This window comes from Corapipo altera, unplaced genomic scaffold, assembly GCF_003945725.1.
Source record: "Corapipo altera isolate COAL_440 unplaced genomic scaffold, ASM394572v1 57, whole genome shotgun sequence".
NCBI lineage: Eukaryota > Metazoa > Chordata > Aves > Passeriformes > Pipridae > Corapipo > Corapipo altera.
The window spans coordinates 7,431,767-7,455,069 of NW_020884905.1; the positions used below are offsets into that span (position 1 = coordinate 7,431,767).

General features: G+C 47.3%; 1 protein-coding gene across 3 annotated transcripts in view; it reads right to left on the bottom strand.

The window, feature by feature from the left end:
* The window catches only part of PDE4B (phosphodiesterase 4B), a 156,942-nt gene that overhangs the window by 48,538 nt on the left and 85,101 nt on the right, over positions 1-23,303 (bottom strand). For 2 of the 3 annotated variants that reach the window (XM_027651401.1, XM_027651402.1), the window contains exons 2-5: positions 12,733-12,927; positions 10,732-10,768; positions 10,576-10,646; positions 6,534-6,583 (exon numbers count right to left, since the gene is read on the bottom strand). In XM_027651401.1, the coding sequence (XP_027507202.1) occupies positions 6,534-6,583; positions 10,576-10,646; positions 10,732-10,768; positions 12,733-12,927 (353 nt within the window). The remainder of the gene's footprint in view (positions 1-6,533; positions 6,584-10,575; positions 10,647-10,731; positions 10,769-12,732; positions 12,928-23,303) is intronic. The other variant, XM_027651407.1, reaches the window with a different exon arrangement.

Genomic DNA, 23,303 nt, shown 5'->3' on the forward strand with positions numbered 1-23,303 from the left:
ACTGTGCCCCGCGACCTAAAAAACTAACTCTGCCTGCCAGAAGTTTGGTTTGGGTGGTTTTGTTTGTTTTGGGTTGTTTTTTCGCTCCGATTGAGTACACATTTCTCATTCTCATATGGAACTGATTCAGGGCGCTGAAGACTGCGCTGTCAAAATCTCACCCACAGCAACTATTCTCATTCTGTGCAGAAAACAAAGGAAACACAGATTGTATCGACTCTGATATTAGCAAGGGCAAAGCCTCATTGTCTCCACAGAGGCCTGACGCAATCCAACGGGATGGGAGTGAGCAAAGCAACACAGAGCTGCCAGGGCCTGACCTGTGTTAAAGAGCAGAGTGGATTTGGGGTCACAACGGGATGGTGCCACTCTGAAGGTCTCTTCATTGCCACCTTGGGTCGGCAGCTGCCTGGGTCATTCCAAAGGAACCCACCCATCAGACAGAGCCCTGTTAATAACTAATGACTGTTTTTATGGCTTTACCCTGTGGGATCATCAGTGAAGTGACAACATCAACAAAAAACCCAGAGGTTTGGCTCCTCGGCTGTTCTTCCAAAACGTGTTGCTGCTGCTGTTACAACATACCTGCTCCTCTTGACAAAAGAAAGATGCCCCCTCCACCTGGGTGAGGAAGCCATCTATGTGTGTCCTCAGGTTCTCAGCTCGCAGCCCCTTTGAAACCTCTGTCCAGAGCCATTCCTGACACTGGGAAAGGAGAACTGCACAGCTCAGAGCTGCCTCCAGCACTGGGCAGGCTGGCAGCTCCAAGAGGCAGGTATCTCTCCCGGAGGATGAATGGCTGCCCTGGTCAGCCCAGGAGAGCCCAGCCTGCCTCAGGAATACAGCAGGACAGTGGAAGCACACACAGGGAGTCCCGCTGGCACCCGCTGGCCCCACCACAGATGGCAGCTGGGCCCCAGGGAGTGACAGGCTCTTGATGGCAGCAGCACGTGTAGCATCTTCATGTGACATCCACAGGTGGGGTGGAGGGGAAAACAGTTTTTATCCGTTGCTATGGAGTCATGATTAGCTTGTATGTCTTCAGAGCCTGCTGAGGAGAAATGAAGGCTATTTTCTTATATAGATGTCATGAAATCAATCCTTGCAGAATTTCGGGAGTCAAAGGCTAAGCAGGTTTGCCTGAATACCTTCTGTCACTCAATACACAAATAAATCTAGCCGGGAGACCTAAAACCAGTGTCATTTTTCAGGCAGAGCTGATCACAAAAATTACTCTTTAGTCTCATTTGGAGCTGTTTCTGTGCACAGTAATGTACCAAACGTGTGTTCAATAAAACACAGCAATTATCTTCGCAGAAAATGAGCCTTAGAAAACTAAGGAAAAAACCACCCTTATTGCAAAGTACAGTGACTTCAGAAGAAACTTCTCTTATTCTCTCCAAACGCTAAAAGAAAACCTGATGTTCCTCTTTTAAAATGTGTCTGCCTCTAGGTCTTTGGCACAGGTTTGCTGATGGGAGGGCCGGCAATCTATTTAATGACTGCATTGACGTCAATAGCATAACTGAAATACTTACTAAGATGCATGAGTCCAACTTTCAGGGGGTGTGTGTTTGCAGGCAGGCGCAACACGCGAAACGGACTCTCGGCAGGAATGAACTCCCCCTGGAGAGCCGGGAAGGGCCTCGGGACTCCCCCCGCTGGCTCAGCTCCGCTTGCTTTTCCTGCAGGTAACTTTGAAAGTTCACTTGGAAATGCACTTTTAATCTCCCAAGCAGCAAGAATCACTTCATCATTCAACAGCCCTCATTTCACTCAGTCACGTCATTAATCTGATTATCTATCTGATTTCTTTCACAGTTTTGTTTAGTTTGTGAATAATCTGCATCATCCTAGCACAGCATCCTTTAAAAATAATATTCATGGGTGATAATATTAATGGGAGGGCTACAGCACCACCGAATTTTTGCACACACAACCAGTTACTCTTTTAGCTCAGCTGCTTGGTAACATGTGGTTCCTCTGCACTCTTGTAAAAGCGCAAAGCACCACATCTACTTGACTTTTACAATCGCTCTCAAAATCAAAAGGTCAAATCTTCAGCCAAACTCACAGCAGAACAACAGAATTTCAAAATGAATCCTCTATTTTGTGTGCCCAGAGCATTCTCTGCACGCCAAGCAGAGGGAGGATGGTGCAAGAGCACCAGCTCCATACTAATTACCTGGGATTTATACATATTTGTAACCTGACTTTGATGCATGGGGCTTGCTAACTCCTACAAAAAGCTGGGGGTCTCATTAGCACAAGCACCAGCATTATCCAGTCTTTGTTTATGCTTTATACAAATGTTCGTGCACGAGTCTGTGTACATCTTACACCCACAGGAAAAATGAAAGAGTACAAGTTTTGAGGTCGTGTAAAGGCATGTGAGAAGTGCAGACAAATGTGCAGATGTACAGGAAAGCAGAGGCTAAGGCACAAGCAAGAAAAACACCAATCCTTCACTCCCATCCCCAGAGAGGAATTTTAATAAAGCTTTAATCCTGTGAGCCCTGGCAAGACCATGTGTGACATATCCCAAAAATGCTACACCCCCCAAGCCTCGGACTGCACAGAGGGTGTAGGGTTTATTATATTGTTGGGTATATAATTAATTGTGAGGACAGACCATAATTACTCTGTGCTGAGAGTGTCCAAGGGGCACTGTCTGCTGCTGAGAAGAGTCTCTGCCAACCCCTCATTTATGTGCCACCTCTCCCTCGTGTGCCTGGTCATCCAAGAGGTTTCTCAGTCCCAGTGGTATCATGACTAGGACAGTGCTTTCTCCACAACCTCTGTGACAGGGAGGAGGGGGCTCAGGTACCTCAGTGGCCAAGGTGAGGTATGAGGAGCATGAGCTCATGATGAGCATGAGGAGCCTGTACTAGTGCAGGTGAAAACCAGCTACACAATCACTGTCAAGCCAAGGAAACAGCACCGATCCTGTGCTGAGCTGAGAGAAAGAACAGGGTAAAATATGAAAAAGTTCTGGGAATAAAACAAAGGGAAAAAAACAGATGGGGAAAAGTTTGTACCAAAAAGGCTGGAAGAATGGGATTCTTAGACTGAAGGTGACAGCCAGTGAAAGATGATTTAACTCAGAGGGAAGACGGGTCAGTGACGTAAATAAATGTGGAAGAAAGAACAAAATTAAGTAGGAATGGCCAGACTTGTGCTGGTTAAAGATGTTACTAGTTGAATCCATTGGATGGGAACTGCAGACCTTTCAGTGATGCCAGAGAAGGGGAGAGCTGAACCAAGAAGAGAAGGTGTTGATGGATTTGCTGAGCCCAAGGTAGCACAGAATCACAGAATATGCTGAGTTGGAAGGGACACACAAGGATCATCCAGTCCAACCCTCAGCCCTGCACAGAACCATCCCCAAGAGTCACACCGTGTGCTCCAGAGGATCATCCAAACACTCCTTGAGCTCTGTCAGCCTTGGTGCTGTGACCACTGCCCTGGGGAGCCTGTTCAGTGCCCAATCACCCTCTGGGGGAAGAACCTTTTTTCTAAGCTGCCCTGACACAACTTCAGGCCATTCCCTTGGGCTCTGTTACTGGTCCCCACAGAGCAGAGATCAGTGCCTGCCCCTCCTGTTCCCCTCCCAAGGAAGTTGTAACTGCAGTGAGGTCTCCCCTCAAGGTCAATGAACATAACTGTGGCAGAGGTGGCATTTAAAAGAAACAAAGGGGGAACAGGAGAAAGAAATTGTCACAGTCACTTCTGTGACGATGTGTTTGCATGATTGCTTCTGTAGTACTTGAGGGGAGGTGCTGGGCAGCACTCATTCATGACCCTGGCCCTGCACAGCTACACTCCATGATGTTACACCCCACGGCATTCCCATTATCCTCTTGTGTGGAGTTCACCAGCTAATTAAGGATTTAGCTACAGTTTCATATTTCTGTGTTATGGATTCTCGGTTAATTCATAAAAGCCATTTTGCTCATTCCTGTGATCTGCACTTATAACAAAATAACAGGAAAAATCTGCCAGATTTACTTCAGCTGATACCAAGGACAAAACACAGGATGTTCAATATATATTCCTCTTCCTTCTCTGGCTGTGGTTACAAGGTTAAGAAAGCGCTGAAATTCACAGTGACACCAGTAGTGGTTTTCAAGGCACTTTGTCCCATGAAAGACCTGGCCAGAAGTTTTCACACTTTCAAGAAAATGAAAGCATAAAAGAAAAAGAATTTCCTCATTTCTCCACAGCTCATTTATTTCACCACGGGCCTGGGTCCTCAGTGATGTAACACCAGCAACATATTTGGCTGCTCTTGGTTTGAAACAACGGACAAATCCTGAAATATTCCAGCAGGAGTAAACAGCTGGCATGTATTCCTTGCAGTGCAAATGCTGGATGTAATTTGTCTCCCTCCAGGGTAATTTTATTAATGCAGGCTTGTTTGCTTTAAACTTTAAGTTCTGCTCTTCTCAGAACAGGATATAAATCACTCCACTAATGACAAATAAAAGGAGACATACACGAGGTGCTCATAGTGATGTCAATGCATTGTGGTAAATCCATGAATCAATGTGGGACATGAGAGAGCTAAAATAAAATTCCAAGCTTTGCCGACTAACCGACCTAGCGAATACAAACCCATTTCTTTCCAAAACACATTCTTTTATCTAGAGGGATGTAACGCAGCCTGATCCCAATCAAAACATGACTGCTTCCTTCTGCAAAACTTTCAGGAAAAACTCTGCATCCTTTCAGCCACAGGAGCCATTGGCACTGAACTGGAAGTGTTCAGACAGGAAAATCTCTTCTTCTGTTCATAATTTCCAAATCAGAAGCCATGAAGGGAAAAAAAAGCTGAAAACACTGAAAAAAAAAATCTCTAAAAAACTCTGTTCTTGCTGCATTTAAATGGAAACTTCCTTCGAAAGTAAAGTGTTATGATTGCTAATAATGTCAATATTGACTGCTTTCATGTAGGAAATAACACAATTTCCCATCAATCTCAAAAACGTTTCTTCTTCCTACCTACAAAGTGCCACAATTTAATTAGTTTGTAATGATACAACTGACCTTTTTTTTTTTCTTTCATGGGAAGACTTCATCTAAAAGCAGTTAAGATTGATGGTTAAGAACCCACTTAATTGAGGGCCCAGGAATCCAGCCTTTGCAGGGTAACAGAAAACTTGCTCTAAAATTATGTGTATCAAACCTTTCAGTCCCAAAGGAACTTTCATGTGTTCTCAGTATTAGAAGCTTGGGTTAGCTAAGAAGTAACAAGTATCATACTCATGTTGGAAATACTGTAGAAAAATGTCCCAAAAGTGTTAAAAAATTTGAAAGCAATTTTTTCCACAGAAAGTGCTAAGAAAATTAACCTAAAAATTCCTGGAAGGGCATTCTCGCCCTTTTATTATATTCTGTAACTTATATAAACAGAGCTGTGGAAAGCTTATGAAATTTTCCATTTTTTTTTTCACATGTGCACAAAATCAAAGTCTTGCTAAAACCAACTTTAAATAAGGTGATGAATTGCATTCCTGCTAGTTCTGACTCCACACTGTTCACAGACAGGGAGTGAAAGAGAAGTTTAAGATCATGTTGTCCAGTTCTGTTTCTGCATCAGAGGTTTCCACATCCCATTAACAAGTTTGGTGGAACCTAATCTGGAAGTCTCCAGGACTCTACATGTCCCCTGAGAGTAAATAATACACAGCATGAGAGGAAATGATAGTTATCCAGGCTTCACAGGCTGTAAAAATTAAGGTTTATTAGTCCCTCCAAGCACATAATTATTGGAAAGGCTGAGATTAAACCTTACAGATGGGCACTGGTCCAAATCTTATCTCCTTCTTTGTGGGAACAACCTTTGAATTAGCACAAGAAGGGCCAGCTCCGATCCTGAGTGGGGTCCCTCAGACCCTCAGCACTGCATGGCTAAACCAGGTGTTAAAATAAAGAAGCCTGTCCTAAGTCATCAGCAGCTACTTCTGCTCCTCATTCTCAGTACTCCACCCTGCCTGAGCAGCCCTCACACCGCTGCCCACCCCACCCTGCCTTGGTGCTGAGCCCCTTCGGGAGTCCCGTGGTCATCCACAAGGAAGCAGAGGAAGTTTCCCCTCAGAAAGGTTTTTGGGGATTGCCATTTTTACACAGATCACATGGAAACAAACTGAAATAAACAGGATAAAAAAAAAACAAACCAAAAACCAGCTGTGTCTGAGCCTGTTCAAGGCTTGTAGGCTGGGGCTTGTCCAGGCTTGTGCACACAGGGACTCAGAACAGCAGTCACTGTGGCCATGACTATCAAACCAAAATCATGTTCATCTCCTAAGCTAATATACAAGGATAAACCCCAAACCAAACTATTAAACTAACAGTATTTTGAACCTGATGGGTCTCTCATATTGGTTTTGCAGGATTAACCCAGAAGAAGCTCTGTGAGCCCAGAATTGCACCAGGGGAGGGGGCAGAGAAGCAGCTGGGAGTAAAACTGTGCAATATGTGTAGTCTGCATTTGGCAGGTGATTTGCAGGTGATTCCCGAAGTCCCACACGTACCTTGCAGGTTAACCCTGGACACAGGTGGCTGACTGGTGGCTGGAGATCTCCTATGAGGGATAGAGAATACTCTGTCAATAGGTATTATTTTATCATTCCAAATGCTGCTGGCAGTTCTGTCTACTCCCCCTGTTAAAAATCCTTTTTTCAATCTCACAAAGAAGCCCAAAACACTTTACAATGACTTGTTGAGCACTATGGGCAGACCTGTTAGGAAAACCCAAAGATGTACGTCCCCTGGCTAGGCACACACACATGCTGGAAATGTGCCATCATCCCATGCTGCCTTTGCCACTTTCTGCTCAAAATACACCTGGAAGTCAGCAAGGGCCTGTCTCTGTGGCTGAAAGGGTCAGTGGCTTCCCCAGGGTCAAGGCCTTCTCCCAGAAAGCTTTTCCCTACAGAGACTGGAATGGACCCTGAAGTAATATCAAACTGTTGCAAGGCAATGCCATAGGTAAGGTCAGAAGTGTGTCTTTAAACCCTGCAGGTAACATCTGAATTGCTCCTGAAGTAAAAGGATGCTGCAGTCACCAGTGTTAAGCTCTGAAACAGCTGAAGGACATTTTTTTCACTGGGAGCAAAAATGTCATCAGCAAAGCCTGGATTTCAGAAGGACCAAAATCTATTTGAAAAACTGGTTCAAGTCAAGCCAAGAGGGTCTGAGTGGAAAAAGGTGCAGTATCTCTCCAAATGTCAACATAGTTCTCTGTGAGATTTGCCAAATAAAGCTGTTACTTTTTCAAGTTGAAACCATCATTGGAGACTTCTTTTTTAAAGGAGTTAAAAAGAGTTGACACCAAAATCAAGATACTTCAGTTCAGATTGAAGGCAGTACTTCAGGCTGACCAAAAATGAAACTTTGGGCTTCTGCTTCCCTAAGAAGTTTCAGATACATTTTAACTGCAGCCAGATTTCCCCACACTCTCTTTGCCAGCCTCCTAACCCCAATTTTTTGAGTCAGCCACTGAACTGAACATCCATTATTTGCCAGCTCTCCTTTGAAGCTAAAATCAAAGGAGGCAAGCGGCTCAATTCTGCTGCAATTGTAGCTCCGGGGGGTTCTTCAGAAGTGCTCCAGGAAGGCCTTGCTGCCCAGGTGAGATCTCTGGTTCCACCCTTGATCCCGGCCTCTGGACCCACCAGCAGCGTGGGGCTGGCCAGCCTCCACAGCCTGCTCCCACCAGCAGGCTCCCTGGGATTTCAAAGGCTTGGCTGTTCTGGAGGGATGTGCAGGACCCAGATTCTTCGAAGGGTTCAGCACAGGGCACACAATTCTCTGAAAATCTGCCCTGACCTGCCTCTGCTGAGCCTTTGAAAAGGCAAATCTTGAAATCTCTCAAAAACAGAAACTCCCCAATAGGGACATGATGCTGCGGCTGCAGCGCTTCCAGTATCGGGGGAGATGTGCTCCAGGTATCTCCAAACCCTGAGCTGCACAGACATGCCTTTGGGGGGGGCGGGGACGCATGAACTGCTAGTCAGGAGGGTATTCCCCGCTCCAAAGCCTGGAAAGGGAACAACTGCTCCCGGCATCCTCCAATTTATGGCCGTGCCCATCCTGTTTTTGTGGCAACCAGGGCGCAGGCAACGGAGACCCAGAGATGTGGCTTTCAACAGCAACATCTCTTCTTGGCCATCACTCCGCTCAAGTGTTCACAGCTCCCCCTTCCCGCTCCTTCCCTCTTGCCGGCGGGCATGAAAAAGAGCAGGCACTGGATGCTTTCTGACCATGTCCTGGGCCACAATTGCCAAACTCCAGCACTCCAAACCCATTAATCATACTCTCCTCTTTTCCAATCAGGAAACTGCCTTAAGAACCCTGACGTTAAAGTCCAAAAAATACGACTGCTGGTTGTTTTTTTTCCTCCAGCCCTTAACATTCATATTTTCCAGCAAATATGTGGGACAGCATCCTCTTTTTTCTTTCTCAGGCCAGAATGAGTGGAGGAGGAAGAAAAAAGAGAGGAGAGGAAGGGTTAAAGAAAAGCTGAGACTCTCATGATCCCCAGTGCAGAAGTTTAAGTAAAATATCACATATCATGAGACATATGATAAAATCATGAGCTGGCAGCATGGCTGTGACCCAGCAGAGCTGTTTGGAAACTGTGCGGGAAGCTCCTCAGCGCCTGGAAGCACATTCTGCCACAGATTTGGATGTTTGGCATATAATGGTTTAAACATTTAGCGACTTTTACTTTGGCTGGGCAAACGACTTTATATCTCAATCAAATCTGGGAATGTTTTCAAAAGGACACTGTAAGATGCCTGTGTGTCCTACAGGTTACGCCCTCGCTTCCTTCCGGCCCCGTCCGATTTCAGATTCCTCATTAGGAACTGCTGAAATGCTCGAGCTGTTCAAAAAAGTAAAACTTAAAAAAAAAAAGAATCTATTTCAGCCATCTGTTTTTCTATTAACCTCCATCTTGGAATGCGGTGGTTCCTTCCCATCAAAATTTGCAAACAGAAATCAACAGGAGGAAAGCCTGGATAAAATGCTGGGCTTTATGTAAAATACAATACTGAGTTGGAAGGGAGAATGCAGAGCTCGTGGAGGGCATCCAGGTGACGCCACTCACACCTGCAGCAGTGAAGCAAGACCATGGTGTCCCCCTGGAATGGATTTTTGCACCTCATCCTTTGCTTCTGGAGCCGGCAGGATGCTTTGGAGCGAGCAGCGCCTGCCAGTCTCAGGGTGGGATAAATGGGATGGGTGGGTGCGCAGGCAACATCGCCAAGAATGAATGATTGTTGGTTAGACGCAAAACAGCTCTCTTGGGGCAAAACAGGCCAGAAGATGATGATGACTGGCTCAGTATAAATAGGCAAGGGAAAACAGTGGTTCCGGACAAAGGCATAAAAAAGGGTTTCTTTGGTTTCTCCTGTTCAGCAGGTACAAAACCCAACATTCTTCTCTGAGAGCATCACCTTCCCCACTCAGAGCAAAGGAAGTGATGTGGGATCCCTGGCTGTAGGTGGCACAGGCCAGTTCCCTGGGCAGCCCCCGTGGAGCCGAGCTGCAGGACACTGTTGCCTGCCCTGCCAGAAAATTCTTGCTGTCCCCAGAGCTTTATGCATGGGGTCTTCATCCTTGGCATCTGCCATGAACAACTCCCTTGTGAATCAGTGATGGAAATGCAGGGCAGGACCATGGCTTGACTGAACAGTGATGATGTCTCTGCTCTTAGCTGGGCACCTGTGGAACACTTGGGACAGTCAAGGCGGCAAAGTGAGGAAGATCATGGAATTGTTTAGGTTGGAAGAGACCTCTAAGATCACCAGGTCCCACCCATCACTGCCAAGGTCACCATTAAACCATGTCCCCAAGAGCCACATCCACACGTCTTTTAAATTCCCCAAGGGACAGGGACTCCACCACTGCTGTGGGCACCTGTGCCAGGGCTGGACAAAAATTTATGTGAAGAAATTCTTCATGATATTAAAATAAACCTCTCCTGGCATACCTTGAGGCCGTTTCCCCCTGTCCTGGCCCTTGTTCCCTGAGAGCAGAGTCCAACCACCACCTGGCTTCACCCTCCTGTCAGGGAGTTGCAGAGAGTGAGAAGGTCCTGCCTGAGCCTCCTTTCCTCCAGACTGAGCCCCTCCAGCTCTCTCAGCCACTTCTGTTGCTCCAGACCCTTCCTCAGCTCCTTTCCCTTCTCTGGACATACTCCAGCCCCTCATTGTCTTTTTTTGCGGTGGGGGGGGGCCTAATAATGAACCCAAGATTGGAGGTGCACATCAGACACAGCACACAAGCCGAAACACTTCGCTCCCTGCTCGGGAGGAGGTGAGGACTGTGAGGGGCTGAGGGACAGACGCCATGAGGGGCTGAGGGGATGGATGCCACCAGGGGAGAGGACATGGCGCCCCCTGGCGTCCCGCGCAAACCGCGGCGGGCGAGCCGGGCGGGGGCGATGGAGGAGCCCTCAGGCACAGCACTCCCCGGCCCCCGCCGCCCCTGCCCGGCCCCAACCCCCCGACTCCTCCTCCGGGCGACCTTAAGGGAACTTAAAAAGGGAACTTAAAAAGCCAGGCTTACTTGTTGGAGGTGCCGTGTAAATTGGTGAGGAGCGTGAAGTTGTTCCTCACGCTTCTTAGGCTGGCCAGGACCTGAGGGAGACAAAACCACAGGCGTCACCTTTTTCACTTTAGTGCTTTAAAAACAATTTTAGAGGCCAATACGCCACCAACTTACCTGGGCGAAAGGTGTGACAATCAGGTCGTCGCCGTGCCTAATAAAAAATGGAGAAATTGTATAAATTGATGTATAAATTTACCCTTTAAAAGAGCAAAATTCACCTCTGGGAATGAGTGTTTTCCTCATGCCACAAAAACACACGAACCCACGCAGCGTTTATTTAACACCACATAAAACGTTGCTCCTAATGGAAAGGTCACAGTGTATATCCAAAACAACCCAGCTGGAGCGAGTGTTCGGATTGGGAACACCAGGCAGTAAAAGCCAGGAAATTCAAAAGTTAAGGCTCTCGCTTGCACCGCGGTGGAAAAAAAAACATAATGGTGCGGGGAAAGGTCACCTTTGAATTTCCTGGCTTTTGTTGATCTCTGTCGCAGTCTTTAATGTTATTCAGACGCCGGGTTTTGTCCGACTGTTTTCATCATGGAAGATTTGAGTAGAAGTTCTGAGCAAAATATATCATCACCATCGATAAGAGGGAATTTTTTTTGGTGATATTATATATAGTACTTGTGTGTGTATGGAAAATCCAGTATGATTTACCTATCTGAGCGATGGTGGGGTATAGAATAACCAAATCATGGAATGGTTTGGGTTGGAAGGGACCTTAAAGATCAACTCATTCAACCCCTTGCCATGGGCAGGGACATCTTCCATTAGACCAGGTTACTCCAAGCTGGCCTTGGACACTTCCAGGAATGGGGCAGCCACAGCTGCTCTGGGTAACCTGTGCCAGGGCCTCCCCACCCTCACAGGGAAGAATTCCTTCCCACTGTTCCATCTAACCCTGCCCTCTGGCAGTGGGAAGCCATTCCCCCTTGTCCTGTCACTCCTTGTCAGGTAATGCTGGGTGGGACCTGGTGATCTTAGAGGTCTCTTCCAACCTAAACAAGGGGCTCTCTTGGAGCTCCTTTAGGCATTGGAAGAGGCTCTAAGGTCTTCCTGAAGCAATGTTGTAACAAATTATGTGATTAATCCCATAAGGAACAACAGGATCCCACCCGAACAAGGGCAGAACAGGCTGCAGGCTGCCATGGGCACCTCTGGAGATGTGTCCACCACTGCGTGACTCCTCCAAAAGAGTATTGTCCCTGCCTGTGCTGCCACAGAGCTCATCCCCTGTCAGTATCAGTGCTGCGAAGTCTACATTTTAATTAAAATTGTCTCAACACTGATGTCAAAATCAAGTTGGTGTGGGGGTGCTGGTTTCCCCAAGTGCTGCTGGAGCCTCGATGCCTGCAGGGAATGGACAACTCGACTAAAGGGAGCCATGAGTTTGGGAGAAATGATGGGATTCCCCCACCCCAACACACTGCTGGGAACACTGGGCAATTGTTTAAATCCACCGTTTACACCAAACATGGCATTTGCATAATCTGGAGTGGTTACTTTGGTAAACATTTACTACGTGTTAACTCACAGCAGGGATATTCTCTTTCAGGAGAATTCTCATGGAGCTTGCTAATATTTAGTTCTCCATTTTGTGACAGAACTTGTAGGGCTTTCGCAACAGCTCAACTTTTTTTACGAGCACCTTTTTTATAGCTTAATGGTCACTTTAAAACTTTAAACTGGGCCTTTCAAAATAAAGGGCTGCAAATCCAGGGCACTCATTTAAGCTCCAGGCTCTGTGTGTATTGATCCTCTTGAGCTCAGCCATCTGTCTTGGCTCATTTTGCGCTCAGTTCTAGCAAGCAGCTGCTAACACTAAACAGGATGGAGAAGAGCTATACTGTAAATATAAGTACAGTACAACTTCTCTGTTGTTTCAGGATATGGATTTGAAAGCTCTTCAGCTAAATTATGGAGAAAAACTGGAATGTTTTAAGGATGGGATGGGGGGGGGGGTGTTGGATCTGCCTTGGCAGACTGTAAAACCACCCGTTCTTGGGCGCTCCAGCTGTGAAATATGAGTGTACCACTCATAAGTCCTCTTAACAGAGCTCTGAGGATTATAGCAGCCATGTAAAGTTCTTAGTGAGCCGAATTTCTGCTTACTGTTCACTTGGGAGAGAAGAGTTCCTGGACATGGTCTTTGGTGATAAGTCGTAGTCGCTGTCGGATCTGTACAGGAACGACTCCCGGCGCTGGCTGTGGCCTGGGAACGTCGTGTGCAATACGAGTCCTGACGAGGAGCTGGCCTGCGGGTCCAGCGGGCTGCGACCTGGGGACGGGCCATTTTCCACATCGAAGCTGTGAACAAAGCACATACTGTGTGTCACACGTCTGCCAAAACAGGTGTTTCAGTGCCTGTGTTACGTTTGCATTGCTCACACCATGTAATTTGCTCAGTACAGGAGATGCAGGGCTGCATTTACTGCAGCCTCTTGCTGGCATGTTTCTATTGTATCAAGCAGGACTCTGCGTGACAATAAAACATTTACACCGGAGGGCTCTTTCCTGGCTGCATCTGCTCAGGCTTCCTTTGGCCTGAATTTCTCTCGGCTCAGCACAGCTTCTGTGGCTCTCAGCATGAACACACAGCAGCTGAAGAGGGCAGGGTTAGGTTAGAGATTAGGGAGAAGAAATTCCTCCCTGGGAGGGTGTGAGGCCCTGGGACAGGTTGCCCAGAGAAGCTGTGGCTGCCCCATCCCTGGAAGTGTCCAAGGCCAGGTTGGATGAGGCTTGGAGCAACCTGGTGTAGTGGAAGGTGTTCCTGCCCATGGCAGGGGGGTGTAACGAGATGAGCTTCCAACCAAACCATTCCAGAATTCCATTATTCTAAACAACATCACCAATCTCTGGAGCTCTCCACACTCCACCCTCATGGATGCTTGCACAAGTCAGGGGGTTCCATCTGCCAAATCTCACTCCAAGCCTTACAAGCATAACAGGCACTAAAGATGCTACAACACGACAACCCCCCCTCCAGCCCAGCCCTGTCCCCATCCACTCTGGGACAAATTTTGAAATCTTGCAAAGTTGGCAAGAACTTGGCAGTTGTGTGAGATGGATGCCCAAGTCTCTTCCCAGTCACAGCTCACGTTTTAGCCATTCAAGGTATTAGTTCAGTGAATTTTAAACAGCTGGGATTAAAAATAAATTAAAAAGAAAAACTCCAAACCTCCCGTCACCGTTTCCATTATACACCCACTTTCTTAAGGTTTCGTAACTTGGCTGCTGTAATTTGTGGCTGAAATCACCCTGGACACTTTAACAAGTGACACCCCTCGTAAACCCTGAAAATAAGCAGGTTGGCCTCCTTTGCTTGGGCATTTGGACCTGATATAAATACCAGATGTGTGACCATGCCCCAGTGAAGCCAAATGAAATAAGGCTGCATTCAGGATGAATTTTCTTGCCTTTGGAACTTTGAGGCTTCACCTCACTTACAGTGAGAGCTCAGTTCTCGCTTCTCAGTGCCACATACCACTCCCCATTCCTAATGTTCTCCCAATTTATTGCTCCTGCTGGGCCATGGCTATGATACCAAGCTGTGGTCCCTGCCATGAATTTCTCCATCCCTCCCCACTGCTGCCTCCTCCAGTGCTTTAATCCAGAAGATCTCCTCAGCACAGTGGCAGGGAAGGCCCTGGCTCTCCCTCTGCTCTGCAGCTCTGCTTTAACCGCTGCAGGAGGAGCAGATAAAGTATTAGCTTAAAAAAATTATTAGTATTAAAAAATAACAACCGACGACAGCAATGACAGACCAGCTCTGCTGGAGGTTACTCTGCTCCTTGTGGTTGCAGACAGATGGTGACTACTTTGGTCTCATGCTATTTGGTCCCACATGTGGTTCCTCCAGAATTAAGAAATGCATGAGAACAAGCATTCAAGTAATGCAATTAAAAAATGCATGAGCACCCCTGCAAGGATTTTTAGGTCCTTTGGAAATGCAAAGGTAGGACACCAGTGTAACACAGTACACATTGAAGAGATTCCTACATCCACCACCCCTCACTGGAGTGTTTACTTACCCAGCTGCTGAAGTGCATCTTGAAACTGGTAATGGCTCAATTAATGTTCTTTGCTTTTACTCTTTGTTATCTGCCCTTTTACCAAAGGCAGGCTGAGTACACTTTATTTGTACCCACAGAATACTCAACAGAAGAAACTCAGCCCTGTAACTATGGCATCTACAAACAACAGCCAGATAATAATTATTCCATACCTATTCAGAAAATTAACTCTGATTACTCAAAAGACTGTTGCAAAACCATCAGTTGGGAACATTCAGTTTACTGACACAAATGGAAATTCAGCTCTGAACTAAATGTGAGAATTTAGCCAAGCAGAGCTTCTACTGGATGTTTGATACCTGCTGCTCACTGGTGGGCATCAGCAACTGGTTTGGGAGAAAAAGTCCACACTTTAGAGGTTTAAAAAGTGTGTAAGAGGTGAAGACAGGAGGCAGGAGCAAGGCTGATGAGGGATCTTTGAAAAGACAACTACTCTGCAGCAAAGTAAGTTTAGGAAGAGGGGAGCATGGCCTCTGTGCCTTGTGATAGGTGGAAGATACTCAAAACCTCTTCTCTTTCCCTCCATTAACATAAAAACAAGCTCTTTGCTAGTCTAGGCCTATCCTGAGTCACACTTGCAGAAAGTCCCACCTAAGTCATGGGGATTTTCAATATCTTTGGAGGGCATGAACACTTTAGTAGCTGGAGGCATAGGAAGGACCCTGTTGCTCTGTGACCTGGGTCAAAGGCACAGCTCCATCTCCTTTTTCCTTCTGCAGGATGTTAATGAGTTGAAGAGGAAAGGAGGTGACAGCAGGTGGCAGGAGTTAGCTGAAGCTGGCTCTGACAGGCAGTGAGGGGACACTGGCCTTAGACCTGGGGAAAGCTGTGACTGAGACACAGTGATGTACAGTGAACATGGTAATGAACGGTAATGAGCAGACACACAATGGCGAGCCAGGAGAAATCACTGCAAAACACAGCGAGGTTTTTCCTGAGTCACTCTGCAAAACAAAGGAAATTAATAAAAGCAACCCCCAACTGTCCAAATTCTGTAGTTTTACTGTAACAGTTACAATATCATAGAATCATGGAATATCCTGAGCTTGAAGGAACCCACAGGGATCATCCAGTCCAACTCCTGGCCCTGCACAGGACACCCCAACAATCCCAGCCTGTCCCTGAGAGTGGTGTCCAAACACTCCTTGAGCTCTGTCAGCCTTGGTGCTGTGACCACTGCCCTGGGGAGACTGTTCAGTGCCCGACCACCCTCTGGGGGAAGAACCTTTTCCTAAGATCCAGCCTAACCCTCTCTTGACTCAGCTTCAGGCCATTCCCTCTGGTCCTGTCACTGGTCACTAGAGAGAATAAATCAGTGCTGCCCCTTTACTTCCCTTTGACAGGAACCTGCAGCTCCTCATGAGGTCTCCCCTCACTCTCCTCCAGGATGAACAAGCCAAGTGCCCTCAGCTGTTCCTCTCATGGCTTCCCCTCCAGACCCTTCACCAGCATGGGAACATACTGTCTCTGGATTACCATTGCCCACGAGAAGTCTTGGAATGTGGCAAAATTTGGCAAAAAGACTGCAAAATAGGATTGTGCTGTGATTTGGATGTAATTCAGAGTCATTTGAATAACCATTGCAAGTCAAATGGTTTCCACAAGAGCTGTGCAGCCCCACAGTTTGCTCTGTAGTATGGAACACAAACACATTTCAGCCCATCAGACAAGGCAGGCTTGTGGTTTTCTTGTTTATGTTGGGAATCGACACTTTTCCTTGAGATGACAGCACTGACTCTCCAAGAGGGCTCACCATCTGCTTTGCCTTCCCAGACTCATTCCTGAGGACATCACTCCCAATCTTCTAACTACAGTACCACCCTTACGATGGTCTCAAATATGTTTCCAAAATACAGAGGTTTGGGCAGATTCTGATAATTATAAAGATCCTCTCACAATCATTGTAGCCTTGTATGTCACCAAGACATCCACCAGGATTCTTATCACCATTAGCAACGAAAAATGCTGTTTCTTACACCTCGGACTTATACAGGCATGACTGCTTGGCCCTGCTGTGTAATGCTGTGCCCCTGTTCCCCATTATGAGAACACCTTGCTGCTTTTTCTAAATAATCTTCCACGTGGAAAGGCCTGTGCTTGAAACCATCGGCACTTAATAAAGTAGGGTTGGACACATCATTGGCATGCCAGAGCCTGGCACAGGTACAGGGCTCCCCAGGTAGCAGTGACCTGCTTCCCCTCCTGAGCTTCTCCCAGCCAGGGGAAAACCTTGTTGCTCTCAAGAGCCACTCAGAAGTGTTCAAATCCCTCTGCTAGGTTTGTCCATCATGTTGTTCCTAACTTTTTTATCCAGGTGAGACCCAACCTGCAGTGCTGCCTCCAGCTCTGGGGAACAACACTAGAAAGATGTGGAGCTGCTGGAGCAAGTCCAGAGGAGGCCACAGAGATGCTCCAAGGGATGGAGCCCCTCTACTCTGGGGACAGGCTGGGAGAGCTGGGGGTGTTCACCTGGAGAGGAGAAGGCTCCAGGGACAGCTTAGACCCTCTTCCAGTGCCTAAAGGGGCTCCAAGAGAGCTGGAGATGGACTTTATACAAGGGCCTGGAGGGACAGTACAAGGGGGAACGGCTTCCCACTGCCAGAGGACAGGGTTAGGTGGGATACTGGGAAGGAATCCTTCCCTGGGAGGGTGATGAGGCCCTGGCACAGGTTGCCCAGAGAAGCTGTGGCTGCCCCATCCCTGGAAGTGTCCAAGGCCAGGTTGGACAGGGCTTGGAGCAACCTGGTCTAGTGGAAGGTGTCCCTGCCCATGGCAGGGGGTGGAATGAGTTGATCTTTAAGGGTCCTTCCAACCCAAACCACTGTGGGATTCTGTGATCTCCAGAGCATGAACCCCTGAGCCGCCCAATGTAGAGCCATCAGCCCCCTGCAGCCCCTCCCCAGCACTGTATCACAGCTGCCTGGCACAGAACACAGCAGAGCTTCTGAAGTGTTTGTAACATAAACTGTCATCTGCTGCTAAACATGTAATTAAGCCTCTGCATGTATCAAAAAGCAAAAATATATGTTTACTTGACTTTGTAATCTCCAAATATAAAAGTTCAAGGCCAGGTTGGACAGGGCTTGGAGCAATCCAGTCTAGTGGAAGGTGTCTGTCCCTGCCCATGGCAGGGGAGTGGAATGAGGTGGTTTTTAAGGTCTCTTTCAAACCAAACCATTCTGTGATTCTGTGGTCCACTTTTTCTAGCAGCTCCCCTGTTCAGTGCATATAAAGGAGGCAGAATAACCATGGCCACAATCATTACCTTGCCCTTGGCTTTGAATGCCAGTTTGACTGATTTCAACACTCAGAGCCCAAAACAGACCTGAGAGCTGCTGGTGCTCCCTTTGCAACCCCAGATCCATCCTCAGCATAGCTCAAAGACAACAGTGAGTATCCAGAGCCAGAGCCCTCTCAGCTCTCTAGCAGAACTCATCAGCAGCACCCTGGGGAGGCTCACGGTTTGCACAGCAGCAAATGTCAAGGACAGCATCTAGCACTGTGCTGTGCCAGCTGCACCTCGTGCCATGTCGGAACAGCCTCCGGGAGATGGTTGGAAAAGTACAGAGGGAGGTAAAAATGAGTTGGGATTTTCTTTTAGCATGAACGGTTCCAACAAATCTAATCCTTTTCATGTTTACTACAGATAAGTAGCTTGACGTTATCCTGTAACAAGCTAACATTGTGGGGTTGTTTAAGTCCCCCAGAGAAGAATTCCTGAATTCTATAAATCAGTTGTTAATTTTCCAAATGTACATCCTGGGCTAGTTTGTCCTCTTCCTATGGTTCACTGCCATTAATCTCTGGAAAATGCAAGGCATAGTCAAACACAGCAGACACCCCACTCTGCTTTTTCTTCCAGAGCTTGGGAACACAGATGGGTGTGCGAGTGCTCACTCCCAGCACAGAGAGCAATGCCACTTCCTAAGGGCTTTTTCCTTCTGAAAAGATTCCAGCTAACAATTGCTGGAGTAGCTGCTTTCCTTCCTACCACTGCTGCCCCAGCCAAGGTATTAACAAGCTATTACAGGCACAGGTTACCCAGAGAAGCTGTGGCTGCCCCATCCCTGGAAGTGTCCAAGGCCAGGTTGGACAGGGCTTGGAGCAACCTGGGATAGTGGAAGGTGTTCCTGCCCATGGCAGCGGGCAGAATGAGTTGAACTTTAAGGTCCCTTCCAACCCAGCCCATTCCAGGATTCCATGATAACCCTCCCTGTGAAGCACTTACACAGCTCTTCTCCTCACCTTCCAGGTGTTCCTGCCCAGCATCCACTACCTGCCCACAGCTCACCAAGACCAAACATCTGGCACATGGGCTGTGGTTCTGCTGTGCTGAAGGGCCCGGCTGGGTCTTGCCAAGGGGATAACTGCCACTTTTTCCCTGCTGAGAAGGTGCTGGACAGTCACATGCTTGTGGCCAGTGGCAGAGGTGGCACAGGGACAGCACGGTGCTCCAGACAGTCACTGGATTTTGGCATCACCTGCTCTGTGAAACACAGAGCTTTACATTCAAGTTTACATGCAGATGTTTACATTTAAGTTATGGGACAGTGTTTATTCCAGTCTGGCCTGGCTGTTCTGCTCTGTTCAGCATCAGCTTTTACAGCTCCATCCAAGCCCCATAACATTCTACAGACTCTCTTTTCCAATGCACAGCACATGGATGTTGCCTCCCATGGAGGAGGCTGCCCTCAGCAGCCTGGCTCATGTGATGGAGACTCCAATGCAGGGCTGCAGGTGACCCCAAATGCCTCTGGTGGGGGCCCAGGACACCCTACAGCACTTGTGCCTATGGACAAGCCCTGCTCCCTGCCCCAAACCATCTTGGGGTGGGCAATTCCACCCAGCAGGTGGGGACACAGGGTCCAGCCTTGCCTATTCTCCACCAGGATATTACTGGTAACAAAAGGGGAATTACAGGCCTACATTGCATCTTTTATCGATGTGTCTTCAAGTATCTCATATACCTTTTAAGTGTAATTTGCACTTAACTCTCTTCCCAAAGCACACAGTGCCCTGATGGCAAAGGCAGACCATCAGCACGGCTCTCAAGGGTGCAGTCCAGCAAATGACCTCTGCTTCCAGCATGCAGGAAAGCATTTCCGTATCTGTATGGAACCAGAGCATCAGAAGCCTGTCAGCCAGAGTCATGCTTTACTTCAGCCTGCCCTTAAAGAGAGGATCTCCTGGCATGATGCCAAGAGGCACTTTTGCCTTTTCAAACAGGCTGTGAAGCTCAGAGTGAGTTGCTTTGCTCCACCACAGCTCTGCCACAGCTCCATCCGGCACCACACAGGCACCAGCTGCACATCACAGAGCTGTTCTCACCTGCTGTCACACAAGCTGGGGACAAGGATAAAGTGACAACCATTTTAACCACTTATACAGACCACAGAGTTTTCCATTTTGCCTGAGCTGAACGGAGAGCACAGACAGCCTTTGAGTTGGAAGACTCACAGTTTTTCTGCACTAATGTTTTAAACTCCCCTCAGCCCATCCCCAGCACCCAACAGAGGGCATGTGGAAAGCTGCTGTGCTCAGAAATACACCCAGTCTTCCCACTTGAATAATTATTTGACCTGGTTTTTGGATTTATATCCATAATTGAGATCTGTGTGGCCTGTCAGCAAAAAGACAGTGAAATGTCCTAAGATGGTATTGAGATCATTAAATCCTTTGGAGACTCAGGCCCCCTAAAATAATTAATCCAGCTGGGTACATTTCAGCAAAATTTTACTTGCTTCACATCTTTCAAATGTCTGCACTCTCCATCTTTTATATCCATAGGAAAGGACGCTGCAATAGCAAATGTCAGAGCACACTGATGTGATTCCAAGGGCAATCTTTTTTATAGCTCTTATTGATCATTTGAGGCCCAGCAGAAGCTCAATGCAAAAGTTGCCTCATCCAAATCATGAGCATCTGCCAACTGATACTATTTGAGGGAAAAATATCAAGGATGGGAAAACCTGGCCCTTTGACAGAAAGTCCTGTGTTTGCTCTGTCTGAGGGGTTTGGCACATGGACCAGAAAGGGGGTTGGGAACCTGCTGCTCCCCCTGTGGAGGGGTGATGCCCTGCCCACATGTGAGCCAAAAGCAAAGGCCAGAGGAGAAGAAGGGATCTTCAAGCTGGCATAAGAACAAATGGGCATAAAATGGACATAAATAAACTGAGGTTGGAAATCAGAGAAAAATTTTTTGCCTCGAGAGCAGACAGATCACTAAACAGCTTTCCTGTGGGAGTGCTGGGGGGTAAACACTGACTTGATGTTACTGCTGGTGGAACTAGTGGAGTAATTCACTAAACATTTCTCTTGGGGAGACCTTAAAGCCCCTTCCAGTGCCTAAAGAGGCTCCAAGAGAGCTGGAGAGGGACTTGGGACAAGGGCCTGGAGGAACAGTACAAGAGGGAATGGCTTCCCACTGCCAGAGTACAGGGTTACATGGGATATTGGGAAGGAATTCTCCCCTGTGAGGGTGGGGAGGCCCTGGCACAGATTGCCCAGAGAAGCTGTGGCTGCCCCATCCCTGGAAGTGTCCAAGGCCAGGTTGGACAGGGCTTGGAGCAACCTGTTCTAGCAGAAGGTTTCCCTGCCCATGGCAGGGGGTAGAACTGGATGACTTTAAGGTCCCTTCCAACCCAAACCAGTCCAGGGTTCTGTGGTCTAAATAAAATCCAAGCAAGGGATTGGTGTTAAAATCGTGTTGCACCACCCCAGTAGAGAACCCTCCGGCCTGGCCTCTGCCCCCACTGCCATTCCCATAACTTTGATGACCCCGTGGCTCAGCTGAGGCACAGGCAGAGGCAGTGAATACAAAGCCTGCCGTCCCTGGGCGTGCACCACACAGCGTTTCCATAAATTTGCATTTTTACTAATGACAGTGAGCTGGAAGGGACCCCTGCACAGCCTCAGCAGGGACCGGCAGGGACATGCTCTGCCTGCCCACACTCCCTCCCTTCCTCCTCTGGCTGTTTGATAACAGGGGGAAGAAGAGGGTGAAGTTAAGCCACAGATTTATTTTTTCTGCCATTAAGTCACATGCTCTGCAATAAGCTTTAATCATTCAGGACAGCAAACTGGATTTAGCAGAAGGGAAACCTTCCACAACATAAAGAGAAGATAGAGATGGTGGGCAGCAAGAATAAAACCTTCTAAAGTGGTGACTACAAGCCCAAACAGCCAGGCAGGACAAAAGTCCTGCAGCATATCTCATGTAGTTTATGCCAAATGGTGAGGTCATGCAGCAGACACAAGGCTTCAGCTTTTCCAGGTGTGGTGGAGTCCTTGCAGGACTGCCAGCTACTGAGCACAGGATACTTCAGGAAGGAGGGAAACACTATCACTCAGCACATATGATATCCATTATCTGTTTTTATTTCCCCTGAACTTTTCCAGCATCCTTCCAGCTTGCTTCTCCATCCAAAACAAGTCTTCCAAACCCTGGTGTGTCCACACAGGTCATCCCTTGTTGGGAGCCTGGATCAACACCATCCCAGTTTTTCCACTCTCACCAACACAGTGCAGGAATCTCTGCTCCATCCCTGGTTCCCAACATGCAGCTGAAACACTCAGTTTGCCACTTCCTCTACACACAGTTTCACAACCATCATGTGACTCCTCTAGAGCGTGTCTGTGCTTGTAACAGTCTGTGTCTTCTCACTGCTAAATTATCTCCCTGCTCAAGCCCTACCTCAGGTGATCATCGCACTGTGAAGCCCTTTGGAAAGGCTCCTGCACCTCAACCAGCTGCTCTGTGCTGTGCTTCTAAAAGTCTCTTGGGAATGAATGATTTCTCTGATGTGAAAGCAAATAGTGCACTGTTGGCACCAAAAATATCATTTAATAACTGTTATGTTCCCTAAATCTGCAAATCTTCTCCAGACCTGCTTCAGGGCTCATTTTGATTAAGGATCCCTTAGAAACTGTCTCATGTTGAAAATCACTTGCTGGAAACACTGGAGTCACTACAAACCATAAAGCTGCACTGTTCAAAAGAAATAGAGACATGGGGGCACTGAGCAAACTTCAGCTCAAAACTATCAATATCTGAAATGCAGCTATAAGTCAACAAGTCCAGGAGCATCAAACAACACAGCCACAGTGACTGGGAGATTTGGAAGAAATATGAGCAGAGCACTTGCCACAATTGATTACCATTTAATAACAGAGAAGGTGAAGTTTTCAGTGTGAATAAACACAAATGTGTAGGCCTGGCACAAAATCATTACATCTGATAGTAGTTAAAGATTTGCGTCACCACAGTAAAAGCTCCATTCTTGAGCTAATAGAATTGAGACATCCTGGGTATTTCAGGGTATTGATAAAGGTTTGGCCTGAGCTAACAAAGTATGAGTGAGCAGAGGTGATCAATGGGCAAAATGGATCCATTTAAAAATATTGACTCATTGTGTGAAAACATTCACTGTGGCAAAACCTGGGAAGAGTACACAGTGATGGGTTACTCCAAGGGGAAGGAAGAAATATTTAATTTCATGGATGAAACAGGGGAGAGAAAACACCTGAAACTAGAGAGGAGTTGCTGAAAACAACTGAAATTAGTGAGGAGCTGCTGAAAGCACCTGAAGCCAGTGAGGAGCTGCTGAAACA